The following is a 16,660-nucleotide window of genomic DNA, read 5'->3' on the forward strand; positions in this document are numbered from 1 at the left end:
TATAGATGACGGAATTAGTTTATTTTTCTCTTTTTTAGCACAATATATTTCCCTCTCATCAGTCATGTAACATTTTTAAGAGGTCGGTGGAGATTTAAAAAACAGATTTAGGGTCACAGGTTCACAAAAGGAGAAGCTTGTTTGTTCTGCATGCAAATTTCCTGCACCAACATTGTGAATTTCTACCATGAATCTTATTATACATCCACGATGTACAGGCGATGGAGCAGCGGCCCAACAAACAGCTGTGCCTTTAAATGTTAACTTCCGGGTAACGGCATCGGAAATACTTGCTTGCAGAAAGGCGGATCCCTCTCTGCTACTTACCTTTCACAACTTCTTTTGAACCCCTTTTTTTATTTGTTCCTTCTCGGCAGGTCTCAGTTACTGTCCACTCCCAACTAAATTCCTTTCTCTAGTTTTAAAACGACATTCAGTCGAGTTTTACGACCGCCCTCGCCGCGACGACAGGAAGAGTTTCATAGCTTTGGCCACCCAGCTAGCTAACTTTTAACGCTCCAGCATTCAACTTGACAACTGACCTGCAGCGGGGTGAATTGTGCTTTCAAATCCAGGAAAAATGGGAGATAAAGAATTGATGTGGGCATTGAAGACTGGGGACCTGGACGAGGTCAAGGCCAAATTGGTAACGGTAAGACAAGCGGCGATAATGACTGGCTATTCAGTTCAGTTATGTTCAACAATTTTCTGACAAGGCAACTAAGGCTAGTTAGTAGGCTAGGTAGCAAGCTAGCTAACGGTAGCTGGAGTTGGGTAATGTTATGTTAGGTAATTAAGATTTGTAACGTTATGTGTAGTTTGTGGAGCTTTAACACAGCTTCAATTCAATTCGAAACAATTCAAGGTTGGCGTTTTAGTAAGGGCTTAACATACAAGTCTGAAGTTAGCATTGTTAGCAACATATATTTGCCATTCATACATGGAGGATGAGTATTGTCTCGCCCTCCATCATTTAACGTTAACGTTACTCATTAACGTTAATGAACGTGTACATTATAATATACTGTGCTTGAATTTGGCTGCAGAACATGATTAGTTCGGCTAGCAGACGCTATCGTTACCACTTTCCGCAGAGAGCAACCTGTTGGTAGGCTAACCAACAATAGCATCAGCTGGTACGTGCTTTCACATTGTAGACAGACCGCTAACAGCTATCTCCATTGTAGTGTCAGCAACAGCAACGACAATAGTTGTTAACAGCACATGTGTTATTGAACAATGTTTATTATTGTCGCTAGAATGGGTTTCTGTTGACGTGCTGTCAGGTAAGTTGAGCTAATTGCTAGCGAGCTAACGGGGCACACGACGGGCCCGAGCTCCTGGTGGGCGGGGGTCTCAGCTGTAGCCGAGGAGATGGAGGCTCGGCTACCGCAAATCCCATAGCACCCTCCATGCTCGCCAGCATAATCCTTTTTGGAAGAGACTGATGGAAAAGTCCTTGCCTTAAGTTCGAGTTGCCAGTTGGGCCACACCGATTTCACTACAGAGCTTAAAAGAGCCCTTGCTGTTACAGAACTTGTGTACAGTAATTAAATGTAAATGTTGACTGAAAATCAGTGGATTAATTAGTCACAATCAGAGGCTAAGTATGTTTACACATACAAGGAATTTGACTCCAGTTTAGTGGCTCTCAATGTACTTACAGAGTATAACAACACATAAAAACAAATAATCTTCAGAAATATACAAGTAAGAGTGACTGTACAGAGGTGAAACTGTTTCTGTGAACTGTAAACAGGATACAAATAGTGCAAGGAGCGCTGAGATAAATATTAAATTACTTTATATACATATAGTAAGTGGTTATGTACAGTATATGCAGCCTGTTAAGTGCGGATTCTAATGCAACTCTGCTCCAAAAATTAATATAATACTCATATGTACAGTAAATAACGTAGATGCATATAGGTCACTGAAGCAGGCCCAGTATCTCTCTAAAATAATCAAAATTGGGTTCATTTTCACCCATTTGTAATTTTAAAGTCCCCCTCCATTCAAAAATGTTTTTCTTCTTGTTCTTTCAGTTGGATGTTTGAACATCACTGTGCAGAATCATGTGTGTGCAGAGTTTAACACTAGAAGGCTGTTTTCACATTCATCTGCTGAAAGTGGACAGTTTCTCTGTGCTCATTGAAAATCCAATTTTAAGGGATGGGCCTATGAGCATTAATCTTTGACATCACAGATAGTTTGGAGTCAGTCCTGGTCCAATATTCAACTTTGGAGTATACACACACACCCAAGCCAAAGAGGGCAGGTGCTGGGTTGAAAATTAATTAATGTCAAAATAAAGATATAAACAGCTCGCACAGTGCAGGACTCTAAAGTCCACATAATTTATTGCTCCAAGGTGACATTTCAGACTCTAATGACAACGTACGGAGCCATCTTACACATGTACACATGATACAAGTCACATGATGCAGTAACTTGACCCAAATCTCCAATATGAAATATAAATAGTAAGGTCAATAATGTAAATACATCCAAAATACACACACACACACACACACACACATAAATATATTGTGTTCATACACACAATATATTTACCATCACCATGGTGCAATAAATTATAAGTGGACATTGGAGCCCTGCAGTGTGTGAGCTGCAGGGCTCCAATGTTTATCATTGGAATATGTTTATTCCAATATTCAACTTACACAAGTGTGATGTGGAAACTTGAAGCCTCGAGTGCACAAACACTGAGAATAGACTTTACAGTGAAGTAGGAGACATTTTCTGTTAAGTTAAATTTCTGAAATTAAATATTTTTGCATATTCATAAATTTGAAATTTTAATGAGGGAGAAGGAGTAGATGTCATTTTAATGTGATAATTATACATTTTTGTGGAAAAACCATGTCAGACACAATATTGTTCAAATCAGTCTTTTTATGACTTAATACATGTCAGGATTTTTTTTTTTTTTATTCAGTGTAAGTTTTTCAGTATTAATAGCCTTTTTGATACCCAAAATTTATCTCTTGAACATCAAACACTGCAGACCTTAAAGGTAAAATTCTCCTTGTTAAAAGGCTGTGGTCAAGTGCAATTTATGGTATTAACAGTGGAATAAAAAATCAAGTGTAGTACAGCACTCCACTTGAATTTGTTTATACATGCATTGTATGGAAATGTAACCAAAACATGGTTTAAGATAGATTATGGGTGGCGTTTCACTTTAAGTTCTCCACTTTTTTTTTTTAAAGCCAGTAAGAGCTGGCTGAAACCTCAAAGTCACAAAAAGCTAAATATATTGTTGAAAAAGGCATAAATGTACATTATAGGTGACAGTACAGGACACATTTGCATATTAGAGCTAGCTTCATTCCTAGACCCTTGGAAAGCTGGGGCTTTATCAGGTGTATAACCCACTGTTACTAATTACTATTCCACAGTGGTGATTACAGTTGCTGAATTTTAAGCAGAATTAGGCTGTTAGATTTGTGCATAAATTTTCCATCTGCTAGGAGTGTTTTCTCATTTTGATGGTCCTGTTGAAACTCATAGCCATTTCATTGTCTACACAAGTGTGGTTATAAACAACTGCATTGCTTTATCCCTTTTCCTGTGGTGGAAATGAAACCATTTCAATTTTATCAGCCACTGGCACCACAGTCGTTGAAGGTAACATTTAACACTATTATAAGAGGTCGAGGTTTGATATCCATCATTGCTAATGGATTCAGTGGGATGGGTGTAAAATGAAGAATAGTCTTCAATGTGTTGTACTTGACCTTTAGTGGAGTTTGTGATAAAGGTGAATGAGTAGCAGTCGCAGGCAGGGGTGTAGTGTGGATTAAGATATTGTTGCTGAATTATTTCATGGTCACAGTTACAGATAGCAGCCGCAGCCAGCTCCTCTTTGTATTCCATCCAGGTCTCCAGACTTAACTTTTTACATTACTGTTCAATGCAAACTCAGCTCACAGCCAAAAATTTGCCAGCAGACAAAATGTGTATTTAATTCTGTCCCTTTCACTGTTTTCTCTTTGTTGTCTAAACATAGAACACACTAACTACTGTTTAAGCAGTATTAAAGTGCAACCAAGACATTTTTTGATACAACATACAATTTTTTGCTTTAGCTAAGGCCAAGTTCATTGTGGAAGCAGCTTTTTGAACATTTGCATCAAAATTGAATTTATTATATTTTGATAATAATGATCGATAGGTCTGTAGCAGGTGGATGAACTGAGTATTGATTTCTCTCAGTCAAACTATACAAGTTCAGATGTTTTGAATCACTAAACTGTAATGAAGAAATTTGGATCAGGAAAGGACAATGTTTGTGCTGTATCATTATATTATGATTACCAGAATCCTAGACAATATCTAATCTCATGTCAGATAATATTAAAAATACACAGTTGTTGTTCTGCTATTTGCCTACTCCCCCCTTTTGACTGGCATCTCAGCTTTATTAGATTTGCTCTTAGTTGCCGCAGGGCAACCAGATAGTCAAGCTAGCTCTGTCATCCCCAGATCAGGTGTTTTCATATGAGGGTCTTGTGTAACAAGATAGACCTCTACCTCCCAGGGCCTCTAATAGTTGGACATTCTGTAATGGAGACTCATTTTCTGAGCGGATGAATGCTTTTTGCCTCTCTTGCCTCCATCCATATGCAGACAATTAGGTAATCATATACAATTTTGGAAGAACTGATAGTCACAGCTGTGATTGATATGTCTTCCATTAGGTATTGTTGCTGAAAGGCCACCTGGTCCACACAATGCTCTGTGTGTGGTTAGTATGGTATGGGGATGAGGAAGAGTGGTGAAAGTGACTTTTCTCTTGGCTGCCAGGTTGACAGTCTGTGGTCTAACGGCACCACAGCAGGGAACTGAAAGGGAGAGGATGGCGTGCATGTAATTGTCACTAAAGTTCAGTGTGTGCTTATATTAAACAGCGAATGTTCCTGTTTCAAGTAACAAAATGTTCCTCAGATCTCCCTTTAATTCATATCGCTGGCTTATGGCAACATTGAGTTTATCTATTTCAGTCCTGTTAACGTATTTTTCTATTTTCCAGGCTGATGATGCCAACCGGACCCTAGATGGCGGGAGGAAGCCTCTGCACTACGCTGCAGACTTTGGTCAGACAGATGTGGTAGAGTTCCTCATTTCTAAAGGAGCAGATGTCAATGTAAGAGTCACAACAACCAGCTCACCTCACATTCTTTTTGCATCCATTTGCCTATCGCCCAGAGCAGCAGTGCCCACAAAAATAACAGTGCACATGTGTACCTCCCATCATTGTCTAAGCCTCCTTGATTTTACATGAGCGTTATCACTTTGTTTGAACAAGAGCAGTATCACTGTTAAAACTAGTTCATCATATGCTTTTCATATAGCCAACGTCCGCTCTCTCTCTCAACAATAAGGCTTACCAAACCTCACATTTAGCCTGATCGGCCCCCTGAGTTTCAGTAGTCTCTTATGGTGTTGTGGTTGGAGATTAATCCATATCCACTTAAAGGGCACTTACCCATCCAACGGTATTGACATTTGTAATTTGGATGGAGCTCTTTTATAATTTGCAACATTTTCTAAAGGTCTCATATGACTGTTCAGTAACTTGCAGAATTGCATGCACAAAGCTGTATGAATTTTTCGTTTTTTCGGGGGGGTTGTGATATATTTGTGATAAGTATGACACTAACATGGAGAAACAATCCACAAAACAATTTAGAACAAGCTGTAAATAGTTATTTGTAAACTAATAGTGTTCTATAAAGAGTTTCTAGGGTGCTTTCTGATGCTCAAGGCACCCACAATAGCGAAAGTGCTAATTCACTATCTAAGAACCCACTGGTCCAGTCTGCAGACACAGGGCAATTCTCCATTGCCCTCCATAGTGAGCTCAGCTACTGAAACATGGGAGATAAATATAGTGTTGAAGTCAGTTTTGCTTTCTGAACACAATAAGGGAGAAGTATAACCTCTCTCAAAGGAGATCTTTCTTAATTTATTTTGATAAAACGGGGATGTGCCTTTGTGTAGGATTTGGGCTGCGCCTATGATTTGCTGATGTATGAAACTTTTCCTAAAAAAATCTGTATCCTTCTGTTTTTTTTCTTTCTTCCAATTATGCCTTCCCCACCCGCTCCCGCTACAGGCCCCAGACAAACATGGGCTCACTCCACTGATCTCTGCCTGTTTCGAGGGTCACCTCTCCTGTGTCAAGGTCCTGCTAGAAAAGGTTGGTACTCTGATTTGAGCATGCATTCATGCATATACATGCATCTGCACACAGAAGTCCCCTGGTGTCCTTCACCCATCAGTGCATGTTGATGTGTCAGAGGCTCCATGTGAGTCATGAGTGCTGATGAGGTAACTCATTGGACAAAGGGCCTTTAACACAGTCCTGTGGAGGCTGTGCTGGAATGTTCATAGAGCATCACAGTATTGCTGCTGTTCACTTGCTTTGTGTGTGTGTTTTTAAAGCGGTTTCATTCATGGGTGCACTAACCTTTGCTCCATCTAATTCTCTGCCCGATCCTTCACCTCAGCCTCACTCAGTTGTTTAGCTCTGGAACTATCTTAAATGCTACCTCAGTGAGATACATGCAGGCATGTGCACACATGCACACACAGTCACAGCTGTGAGGAGAGAGACAATACTCAGTCAGACACAGCTGGCATAGGCTATAGTAATGCAACTCAATAACAAGCATACCATATAAATGTCCATTCCAACAAATGTCATCCAGCAGAAAAAAAAACAGATTTGTGCGATTCCATCACAGTCGAATAGATTGCCTCATTTGTCGGTGGAGGAGCTTATCGCTGCCCGATCTGAGTAGTGCATGCACAAGCGGGTGTGCCTTCTGGACAGTAAGTACAGCAAAACCACTTGGGCAAAACAGACGCAGAAGTGCAGTAAAACCAGCAGTAATAATATTAATGGCAGTATGTTAAGTTTAATTATAATTATGTTGCCTGTCAAATAGCAATTTTATTTCAAATCAATTCAAACGGAACAGAAATACCAATAAAGCCTGTTGGTGAAAGTCTGACTGTTTTTTTTTATATTTGTTTTATAATTGCATACCAATAGGAAGGGAGTCTTCCAGTTTGATCAAAAACAAATTTGGAAATGAAGTTCCACATAGAGGTGTCATTTTGCAAAAAATGCTTTAACCAGTTCATCTTAAACATGTTATTCAAGGTGGGGTAATCCAAAAAGTCAAGACCACCATTTTTGCAAGAATTGATAATTACAGATTCTCAAATGTAGATTATATGATTTTTCCGCAAAACATTAAACAGCAGTTGGTCAGTCTTTGGCAGTTTTGTTATCAAGAAATAGAAAGGATGCAACATAAACAAGCCTAGAAATGCCTTCAGCTTTCAATAAGAGGACACGTCCCTTCAAGGACAGATCTCAAAGAAAAGAGGACATCTGTCTTATTGATCTTTGGTTACAAGGATGCGTAAATAGTTTACTTTCTTCTTGACAGTTATATCATTAATAAAAATACATCAATCGCAAGTTTTACCTGCAGAGCATTTCTCAAGAATTCAGCTGTACCATCTGCCAGTTGGCTTAATATAATATTTGCACCAGCAACAGAGATACCTTCTCAGTCATTTGATTTTATATGGTGACAAAAAACTTGAGGAAGAGGTAAACAGACACCAAACAACCTTGCCGTATGCCTCTTTCTAGACAGAACCTTTGAGACTATTTCACCGAGCTGTTTCCATTTGTATAGAGGCTTTTTCATTGCTTTGATTTGTTCCAAATTTTTCAAGACAATAGAAAAAGAAGGGGTGCTCAACTGTGTCAAAGGTGTTGTAAAAATCAAGAAAAAGTATAAAACTATCCTCAGTGATCAGTTCAGAATAATCAGTAAGATTAAAAAACAATCTGGTGTTATTGGAAATGTCATTTACTCATAAACCCAGATTGATTTTCATCTATAATTGAGTCTAGAACACTTTTGAATCTCTTGGCAAATACAATAGCAAACAATTTATAATCATTATTGAGTAAACTAAAGGGCCTCCAGTTGTCAATTATAAGCAAATCTTTTTTTGGTTTAGGTATTTGACAAATTACACAGGGTGTAATTTGTCATGCTGGTAGGAAATGTAGATTTTGCAGTGCTCTCTGAAAATACTCTAAAAGGAATGGCGCTAGCAACTCAGAAAAAAGCTTATAAAATTCAGAGGTGATTTCATAATTCCCAGTTGACTGTTTTTAAGATGATTTATGGCATCAGTAACTTCTATAGTAATTGGAGATTCACACATTAACTTGTCCCCCTGGCTAATTGAATTTACACAGTCCAGATAATTAGAAAATGCTGACATAGCATCCCCATTGAACTTAGTTTTGAATAAAGTAAAATAATATTTATAACAAAACTTGGAGACATTCTTCCTATTATCGGTAACAGCTCCATCACTATTCAACTGCAGGACTGAATTGTACTTGGTTTGTGTGGGTTGTCCAATTGGTGTTGCCATACCTAGCTGTCCAAGATGGCGGACTGGCTTGCACATACACTACTCAGATTGGGCAGCAACAGAGCTTACTTCTTGAAAGCCAATGTCTCCTTTTGCATGTGTTACCTGAATGTTTGACTCAGAAGTATAGGCAAACCAGTCAGATACAAATAACAACAGATCTTCTGTTGATCTGGGATTGTAGAGTTTTGTTTCTCTGCTGCCCAAATGAGCCTGACTGCAATGGAATTGATGCCCATGTGGGCAATAAATGTCACACAGATGGGGGCCACAATAGCTTCTTGTCTTTAAGAACCTCCTTCAGTTGTGTCTTGTGTGTATCATTTAACACTCAGATGTTTCATTAGAATAAACCAGGTATTTATGCTGCTACTGTCTTGATTTGATGTTATTATTCTTATATCTGTGCCTTGACCCATATCACCTATAAAGTTTCAGTGGAAGACAAGTATATTGGTCACATGTGGTAGCATCATTGTGTTGGTCAGTTTGACTGTTTGGCTTAAAACTAAGTTAATAACACAAACTCAGCATAATTGGGAGAGAGACCTATAACCTAGTGGACTGCGTGATGTCATGTAGATGGCTTGCATGCAAGTCTGTTTCAGACTGGCATGTATATATGACAAGGAGAGATGGAGAGATAGATATTCAGGGGGCTGAGGGTGAGTGAGCAGCTGTCTGTTCCCAGCCAGGCTAAATGAGGCAGGGTAAATGAAAGCTCCTCTACAGAGTTGTTTCGCCGTAGAATCATCTTGGCTCAACGAAAGTAATGGGAGGAGGGGAAGGGGGCATTCATAAGCAAACTCATACCAACGATAAAGGAAGTCATTTTTTACACTTGATACATTTATCAGTCCAGTTTGAACTGAACTTGGAAGCAGACATTTGAAAAAGAGGAAACTGTAATCTATGTACAGGAAACACTAATGTCAGGTTAGAGAGACACTTACGTGGTACTCCACTGCTTACTTATTCCTGTTGGCATCGCCTGTATTAATCCTCCATTTTCATAAACACCCTCCAGCCCTCACATCAACAAGCCAGCAGAGTCTTGCAAGCAATCGGCCAGCAGCTTGCAGGCAGCTGACTACTGCTGTCTGCTTCCCGTCAGTGCTGTTGGCTCAAAGATTAAACGAAGGAAGCAGCCAATGCCAACAGGAAGAAAAAAACAGTTTACTACTCCATAAGTTGTTCTCTGTAAAAGTAGCCAACGTAACGTTGGCAAGCTATTATGGGCAGGTTCATTGTTCTGTTTTTCACACTGAACTATTGTTTGGTTATCATCGGCCCTGAATATTTTATGCCAAGTAATTCAATTCATTATCATAGCATTTTCCACCATAGACTCTATCAGCTATGGTGTATGAGCTGTGTTTAACTTGCACTATTATTAAGATAACAAGATGGTAGAATGATTTTTGGGTTGTCTGACTTTTTTTTAGAGATGTCTCAGCCTTCTTTTGAAGCACTTCTACCAAGAATGTGGAAGCATGGCCTGCTAAATGACACATTTTATGTCACGTGTCACTCCAACATCAGAATGACAGGATTCAGCCAGACTTTTTTTTATCAACTTCAGCTATTTTTCTTTATTTCCCCTGCTACTAGTCACATATCCACAAACACAGTAGATCTTCCTGTAAGCCATGCTAGTACCTCCTCTGCATTGGAAATGAAAGCCCCTTGGGTGGATCTTTTTTTTTTTTTTTAAAGAAAAAGAAAAGCTTTTGTCTGTTGTATTGTAGGAGACGAGACAGGCAGACCTGTGTCAGGTAGCTCATCTGAACAGGGATTACAGTGGAAGGCAAAGATATGAGTGAGTGCTCTTCTCATGGCTCCGTACTCATACCCACTAAGCACCAACAAGGATTAATACCCAGATGCAACCAAAAGGTCATCAGTCACCACAGGGACTAGATCTCAATACATCTACCCCTGGCAGCTCCGAAAACTCACCATGTGTCTTAACATGAGATGAATAGATTGTCCCAGAGCCACATCATTGACTGTGCAGCTGCATGTCCACTCTGTCTGGCAGCACCTGTAGCACCACAGCCACCATACTGCAGTGAATAAAAGGAGCCCACTGAGAGTACTGAATTGTGACTATTGGATTGTCAGACATTCTTGTGTTGGCAAACAAAATGGCTTGGTTCCCTGGTGCATCATGGGAGCTGACCCCTGCCCCCCCAACTGTGTGCTGGGCTGTTGTTGGCAATAAATTATGAAAAGCCATTTTAACCCCAATAGGTGACCCAGCAGTAAGATCCTGCCCAAGAGTGCTGACTACAGCCCGTAGAGGCCGGCCAGTTAATTTTCACACGCCAATATACACACATCCTTTTCTTGTGTGAGGAACTGTCACCATTGACAAGGCAAAAATGCAGTATTAGCTTGTTAAGTCAGTTCCTATTATGGCCTTGTTTTTTTAAAGCTGACCCAATAACGTGTCATTCTTGTTGTTGTGTGTTTGCGACACAAAGAACACACCGTCTATTTATATTTCTGAGTAGACCACAAGTAATATTTTAGAAGTAAAGCCAGTTACCAGACCTCATCCTCATCTTTCCATTGGGGGGAGGATACACACTATAGTTCTTGAAAATTTTACTCAAATAAGTACACTGTAAGATTAATGAAAGATTTACTAATGATAAGTAAAATTAGATCCCAGCTCTGCTCTATGGTAGACGGTATAGAAGGCATTTTGTGCTTCACACAGAAAACTATATAAAAATTTCATACATTTAATTAGTCTTTTGCACAACAATCGAATTTTTAAAAATACTTTTACAACAGAATACTACCCTCTGTAGTTGCCAATTAATGCCCTGTTGTGCAGCTCTAAACTCCATTCAGCCAAAAAATGACTTGTTCACACATTCCAACTTGTATGTTAAGTTTTTGAGCCACTTCTCCACCCATCCCTAAAATCTGTATGTCAAGCAGAACCTATCTGAGACAGCCTGTTCCAATACAGATATTGATTTTCCCCTTTTCGCTGTGCATTATAGAATCTGCCCTCTCAGAGGTTGGTAATGTATGACTGGTGCCAGCAGGTCAATAGTCTGATGTAAGCAGTGTTAAGACAGAAGGGTGTAAGCATTATTTGACAACTTATGTGTAGGAGATCATTCACTAGTGGCATAATGAAAACTTAATGGACACTTTGGCAGGTCAGTGGCATTACGTTACTGACCCAGCACCGCTTTGTATGGCTTCATAATCCAGGATGGTGATGCATCTCGGTTTGACTGGAGACGCCTTGGGAGTCTATTCTTATTCATTAGGCTGTGTCTCACTTGGCCACCGGCTTCTCTTTGACTGGATAATGTTTAGACAGTGAGGTGTTCATGAAGGGGTCATTATTCAAGTTGAGGGAAAGCTCATTACTGTAAGTGGTGTCAGGAGTATGACACTGTGCTTGGATGGCCATTTGGGATGGCATGGCCTATCCTGAGATAGCAGTAACAGGGAGGAGTATAAGCCAGAGCTATTATTGTAACTCCACTGTAAATACCCACAGGGAGTATCAATCTGTGGTGGACCCTCCTAGAATAATGTTCGGAGCAATATACGTAGATGTGTGGTGACGAGAAGGGAATGGTCATTATAAGATTGTTTCACCTCAAATATAGTGGTCTACACAAGTTATGTAATTGTGTTTGTCAGGAGACACCTTGTTTGTTCCCAGACAAGCATGGTATTTGTGGTGAAAGGGCTTAGGTCAAGGTATAATTCTGTTTCCTGCTATCTAAATGAGGCCTGTAGAGTCAGTTACTAGGTATGGTCCTGAACCAGCTTCTAATGACTTCCCCAGAGCTGGAGAAAGAAGGGAGCGGGCAAAAGACATTCCTCCTAGTTTGCCCCTTCACCCTCTGAACTCACTAGAGTAGAGAGCACAATGATTGGTTACCATGTACCTGATATGAATGAATCAGCAGCTATTGGAAAAATTAAACTGTCACTACTAATACTTTATCACTATTTTATACCTTGGTTCACTTATGTTTTTACAGATAAATAAAACAACAGTTTATATAAGGAAAAAAGTGTTATCAGAGAAGGTTTCCCTGGTTTCCCTCAGAAATCTGTCCTGCCTTTTATCTGACAAGATAAATGACACTGAAGAAACCCTCTGTGTATTTACAGATAAAATGAGGGTAAGACGATGGTTCATGTTACGACTGGACACCAAAGTCATCATAAGTGTATTAAAGTATCTATTATGCATGTATGATCATTTAAAATTTGGTCTGTTTTGTCTAAATTTGGGTTGGGCTGATGTAAAAATTTGTGCTAGGGTGCTTTGTGGCTGTTAAACCAGAAACACCGCGGCTATACGTAGCATGGAACAGCTATGCTATGCTAACAATGCTTGCCATGCAGGCTGGTAAAATGATCCATCATGTCCCTTTGTGTCCGCGGGTTGTTTTCAGATCACAAGCGGCTCTCAGACTGCTGGAAGCAGCCCTGACGGGTTTATCTGGGTTATCGGTGAGATCTGCGCCATTAGCCAGAGTCAGCCTACCTCCTCCAGCTTGTCTTTGGTGTCCAGTTGGGTGGACAGTTGCAGCCTGTCCTGTCAGGGTCGGAGCCTACGTGTGAGATGCTTAGACATCTCATAATGACCAATGCCAGTTCAGTCGGTTCGCATAAAATCAAACCAGTTTAAGCTCGTACACCGGACAAGCAAAAACGGGAACCAACCCAATCCTGATGTAAACTACTGTTTTTGGTTGTAAAATACTGCTAGTAAAGGACTTGGGCCACAAGTTGCCATAGTTCAACTGGACTGATGACAGATGCACACTTCTAGAAATATGAATTGTGTTATGAATTTGCAAAAACCTCTCACACTCTGTTTTTCATCTCCCTACCAATTAGAGATGTAGATCTGATGGGTTACCAGCTCAGCTCTGGTAAATCTCTTGCTCGGGATGTGCTCTGTTGCTCCTGTGGCATGGAATTTGCTCCCAGACAACCATCCTAACACTGCTGGGCACTTGAACTGGGTCACATTGTTTTTGATGCCCTGCTTCTCCACGCAACAATAGACTCTCTCTGCCGTGGCTCTGTAAGCCTTTCGCTAAGAGGCTAAAGCTGGCAGGCCAAACAAAGCAATGTCTCTCCACGACATGCCCCTCTACTCCTCTGTTGTCACTACATGTGCATCTAACATGTTGCTTGTCTCATTGCCTCCCTTGTTTTACAGACGTTTTTTTATCATTAGTAATCCGTATGATTGCGTCCACTCCGTCTCTTTCACATTCCTTCCATTATCCCTCAGAGCTCAAATGGATTTATGTGTCTGGATTTGTTTTGCATGTGCTGTCTGGATAAAGACAGTGACAGTCACTGTGAAAGCGATGGAGGTGTTGCCAAGGGGTGCCATCAAGAGCCAGCATTTGCAGGTTTACATTCCAAGCAACTGATTTGCACTGTTGACTCTTCATTGCACATGGTTGACCACCACGATAAAACCCCTTTTTCAACTCAGGAACCTTACCAGATTCTTTCAAATCTATTATCAAATATGTGATATCCGTCAACATTCCCATATGTCATTTTCCCATCTTTTTAGCTGTAATCTTTGCTGTTTATAATGCCCTCCCTATCATATTTTGAAATTGTGTTCATTAAAGCCTACTAAAAATTGAAATATTAAGTAAACATTGATAGTAGACAGTTATTTTAAAAAATAACCAACATTCTGCCAAGTAATGTTATGTTCCAAGCCTGGGTTTTTAGTCATTTGCGTCATTACAAATGTCAGAACCCAGAAGTTCAGGTTTTGAGTTTGGCTCTATTGTTCTTGGCACCCAGAAAGTTCCTGATCTCGTTGTAGTACGAGATGGCCCAGGAACTATAGAGTTTGTAGAGAGGTTGTGTTTTTGCTAACAACCGTAAAACACTCTGCCTCCACTCAAACATCAGTCACACCACAGTATATACAGTACAATGTTCACAATCCTTCATATATGGAGGAAATTGTAACAGGAATTTTAAAAAAGGGATTTTTAGGCCCTGAGTTTAGTTATGTGACTGCATAGTGCCTGGAGCTATTAGGTTGCAAAAGGGTATAGGACGCTTTTTTCGAAAAGGGGCTATAAATTAAGGTCTCTGCTCCTCACCTTAACCCCTGTCCTGATGAATTGGAGATGGCGTCATACTGCGATGAAGACTTGATGCACCTACTAAGCATATTTAATATTCATGTCCCTTCTCCTCCACAGGGAGCTGACAAAGACCGAAAAGGACCAGACGGCATCAGTGCCTTTGAAGCTGCCGAGAGCGACGCCATAAAGGCTCTGCTCAAGTGAGCCACCACAGTGTGGGAGGTGGCTGGACAGGTGGGTGAACGGACAGACAGACGGATGCAGTGGTCCCCTGACAGAAGACGGACTCTCCCCTTTACCCTGATCAACCTCTGTTTTAACACTGCTTTTGTCTGTTTGTTGGGAAGGGTCATTTTATCTGTCTAGTGATTTTCCTTTACTTTTTTTTTCCACCCAGGTTTTTGGGATAGGATTCTCTACTTTTGGCCTCTGTTTGTAGCCATTTAACAGAAGGACATGTCAATTATGTCTCCCTTAGGGACCAAACACTGGGGGAGCGCTCTCGCACCTGGACCCTAAAACACTGCTCAGACTAGAATTCAGATTCTGTAACGTAAACGCAAAGCTTAGCACTTATACACATCTCTCATTTGCAGTTGTCTCTTAAACCTGAAAAGAAATGAAATGATGATAGATCAATAGTGTGTTAATATTTTTTACAACTTCAATATAAGTATTGTATGGCCAGGGCTTTAATCTTATCATGAACAGTAATTGCACTGTACTATACTAGATAGATTGAAAAGAATGGTTGTAAAGTTTCATTATATTAACCTTTCATTATGTGTGGCCTCTTCCTCTACCTTGAGTTTTTTTAATAGACTAAACTGTCCCTCCAATCCAATCTTAAAATTTTGGTAATGTTGGGTGAGAGAGGTGCAGAGGTCAGATTTTCCTTTTCTACTGGGCCCTGTATCGCTTACATATCAAATGGTGTTTTTTGACAAATTTTACGTTAGTAATGCATTAAAAGATTTTCTGTATTCTTTGACCAATCTCCATGCTGGTTAACTAGAAAGACTTGAATGTTGCAGTTTTGAAATCTGTTGACTCAAACCCTTTTGAAGCAATGTTAACAGCACATAATAGAATAAGGAATTTTAGAAATTTGTTCATTTCGTCGCCCTTAGAGTGAGATTTCAGTCTGGAAAATTTCAGACCTTTTTGTTGCAGCCTCTCTGTTTATTTTGCAATTGGTGGGCTCCGGGTTCTCTGACTGATGGGTAAATTGGGGGTTAGAGATGAGAGTGGATAGTGGGGGCTATTGGTGTTCCCCTTGCCTTGGATTTGGTTAGAAGCCCTGCCTGTTTCGCTGCATGTCAAAACTGCCTCTGCTTTTACGCTATGAAATGGTCGCTGTCCTCTCTTGGTTGCTTTCAAATGAATTACTACTATGTAATGGACAAAAAAAGATGCTCTTGCTGACTTTGTTGTGACAAAAAGTCTGTAAAAACAGAAATAAAAATATCTATAAAATTTTTCTTTGTCATCTGAACCTATTTTCATTGAAAACACACTGAAATAAACCTTTTAAATTTGATCCCTTATAATTAAAATGATATTCACAGATGTATCAATGCCATCTACCACATGATATGTAAACTCTACATCATAATATTGTAATAATCACATTGTTACATGTGATCTTTGCCATGTGACTCTAAATGAAGATGACACAATCATGTGATCAGGTTAAGGGGATGTGTGGCCCAATAATGATGTCGTAGATAACTACTGCTTGGGCCAGTTTCCCAAAAGTATCAAGGTAAAGTTGATCTTTGCCACTCAAGTCAATAGATAAAATAATTTTATCAGTAAATCTGTTTTTTGTAAATGGAGTCCAGTTATGCAAAATTAGTAAATTAAAACTATTATTGTTTTGCATCACTAAAGTCAATATATTGTTCAAAGACAAGAACTGCCAGTCCCTCCATTTCTTTCCACTACCATGGAATCTGATGAATAACCAAATAACTGAGGTAATTTCTAATGCAAGGGACATCATGCTGTTTGACAAATTGTACCTATGGTATTCTCTT

At 39.8% G+C, this 16,660-nt stretch overlaps 1 protein-coding gene across 1 annotated transcript; it reads left to right on the forward strand.

Annotated features, from left to right (window-relative positions):
- Positions 1-260: 260 nt before the first annotated feature.
- mtpn (myotrophin) lies at positions 261-16,099 on the forward strand. Its single transcript, XM_044343497.1, has 4 exons — positions 261-652; positions 5,057-5,170; positions 6,143-6,226; positions 14,739-16,099. The coding sequence occupies exons 1-4, from the start codon at positions 581-583 to the stop codon at positions 14,823-14,825; spliced, it is 357 nt and encodes a 118-aa protein (XP_044199432.1). The 5' UTR covers positions 261-580; the 3' UTR covers positions 14,826-16,099.
- Positions 16,100-16,660: the final 561 nt, after the last annotated feature.

This window comes from Thunnus albacares, chromosome 23 (assembly GCF_914725855.1).
Source record: "Thunnus albacares chromosome 23, fThuAlb1.1, whole genome shotgun sequence".
NCBI classification, from domain to species: Eukaryota; Metazoa; Chordata; class Actinopteri; order Scombriformes; family Scombridae; genus Thunnus; species Thunnus albacares.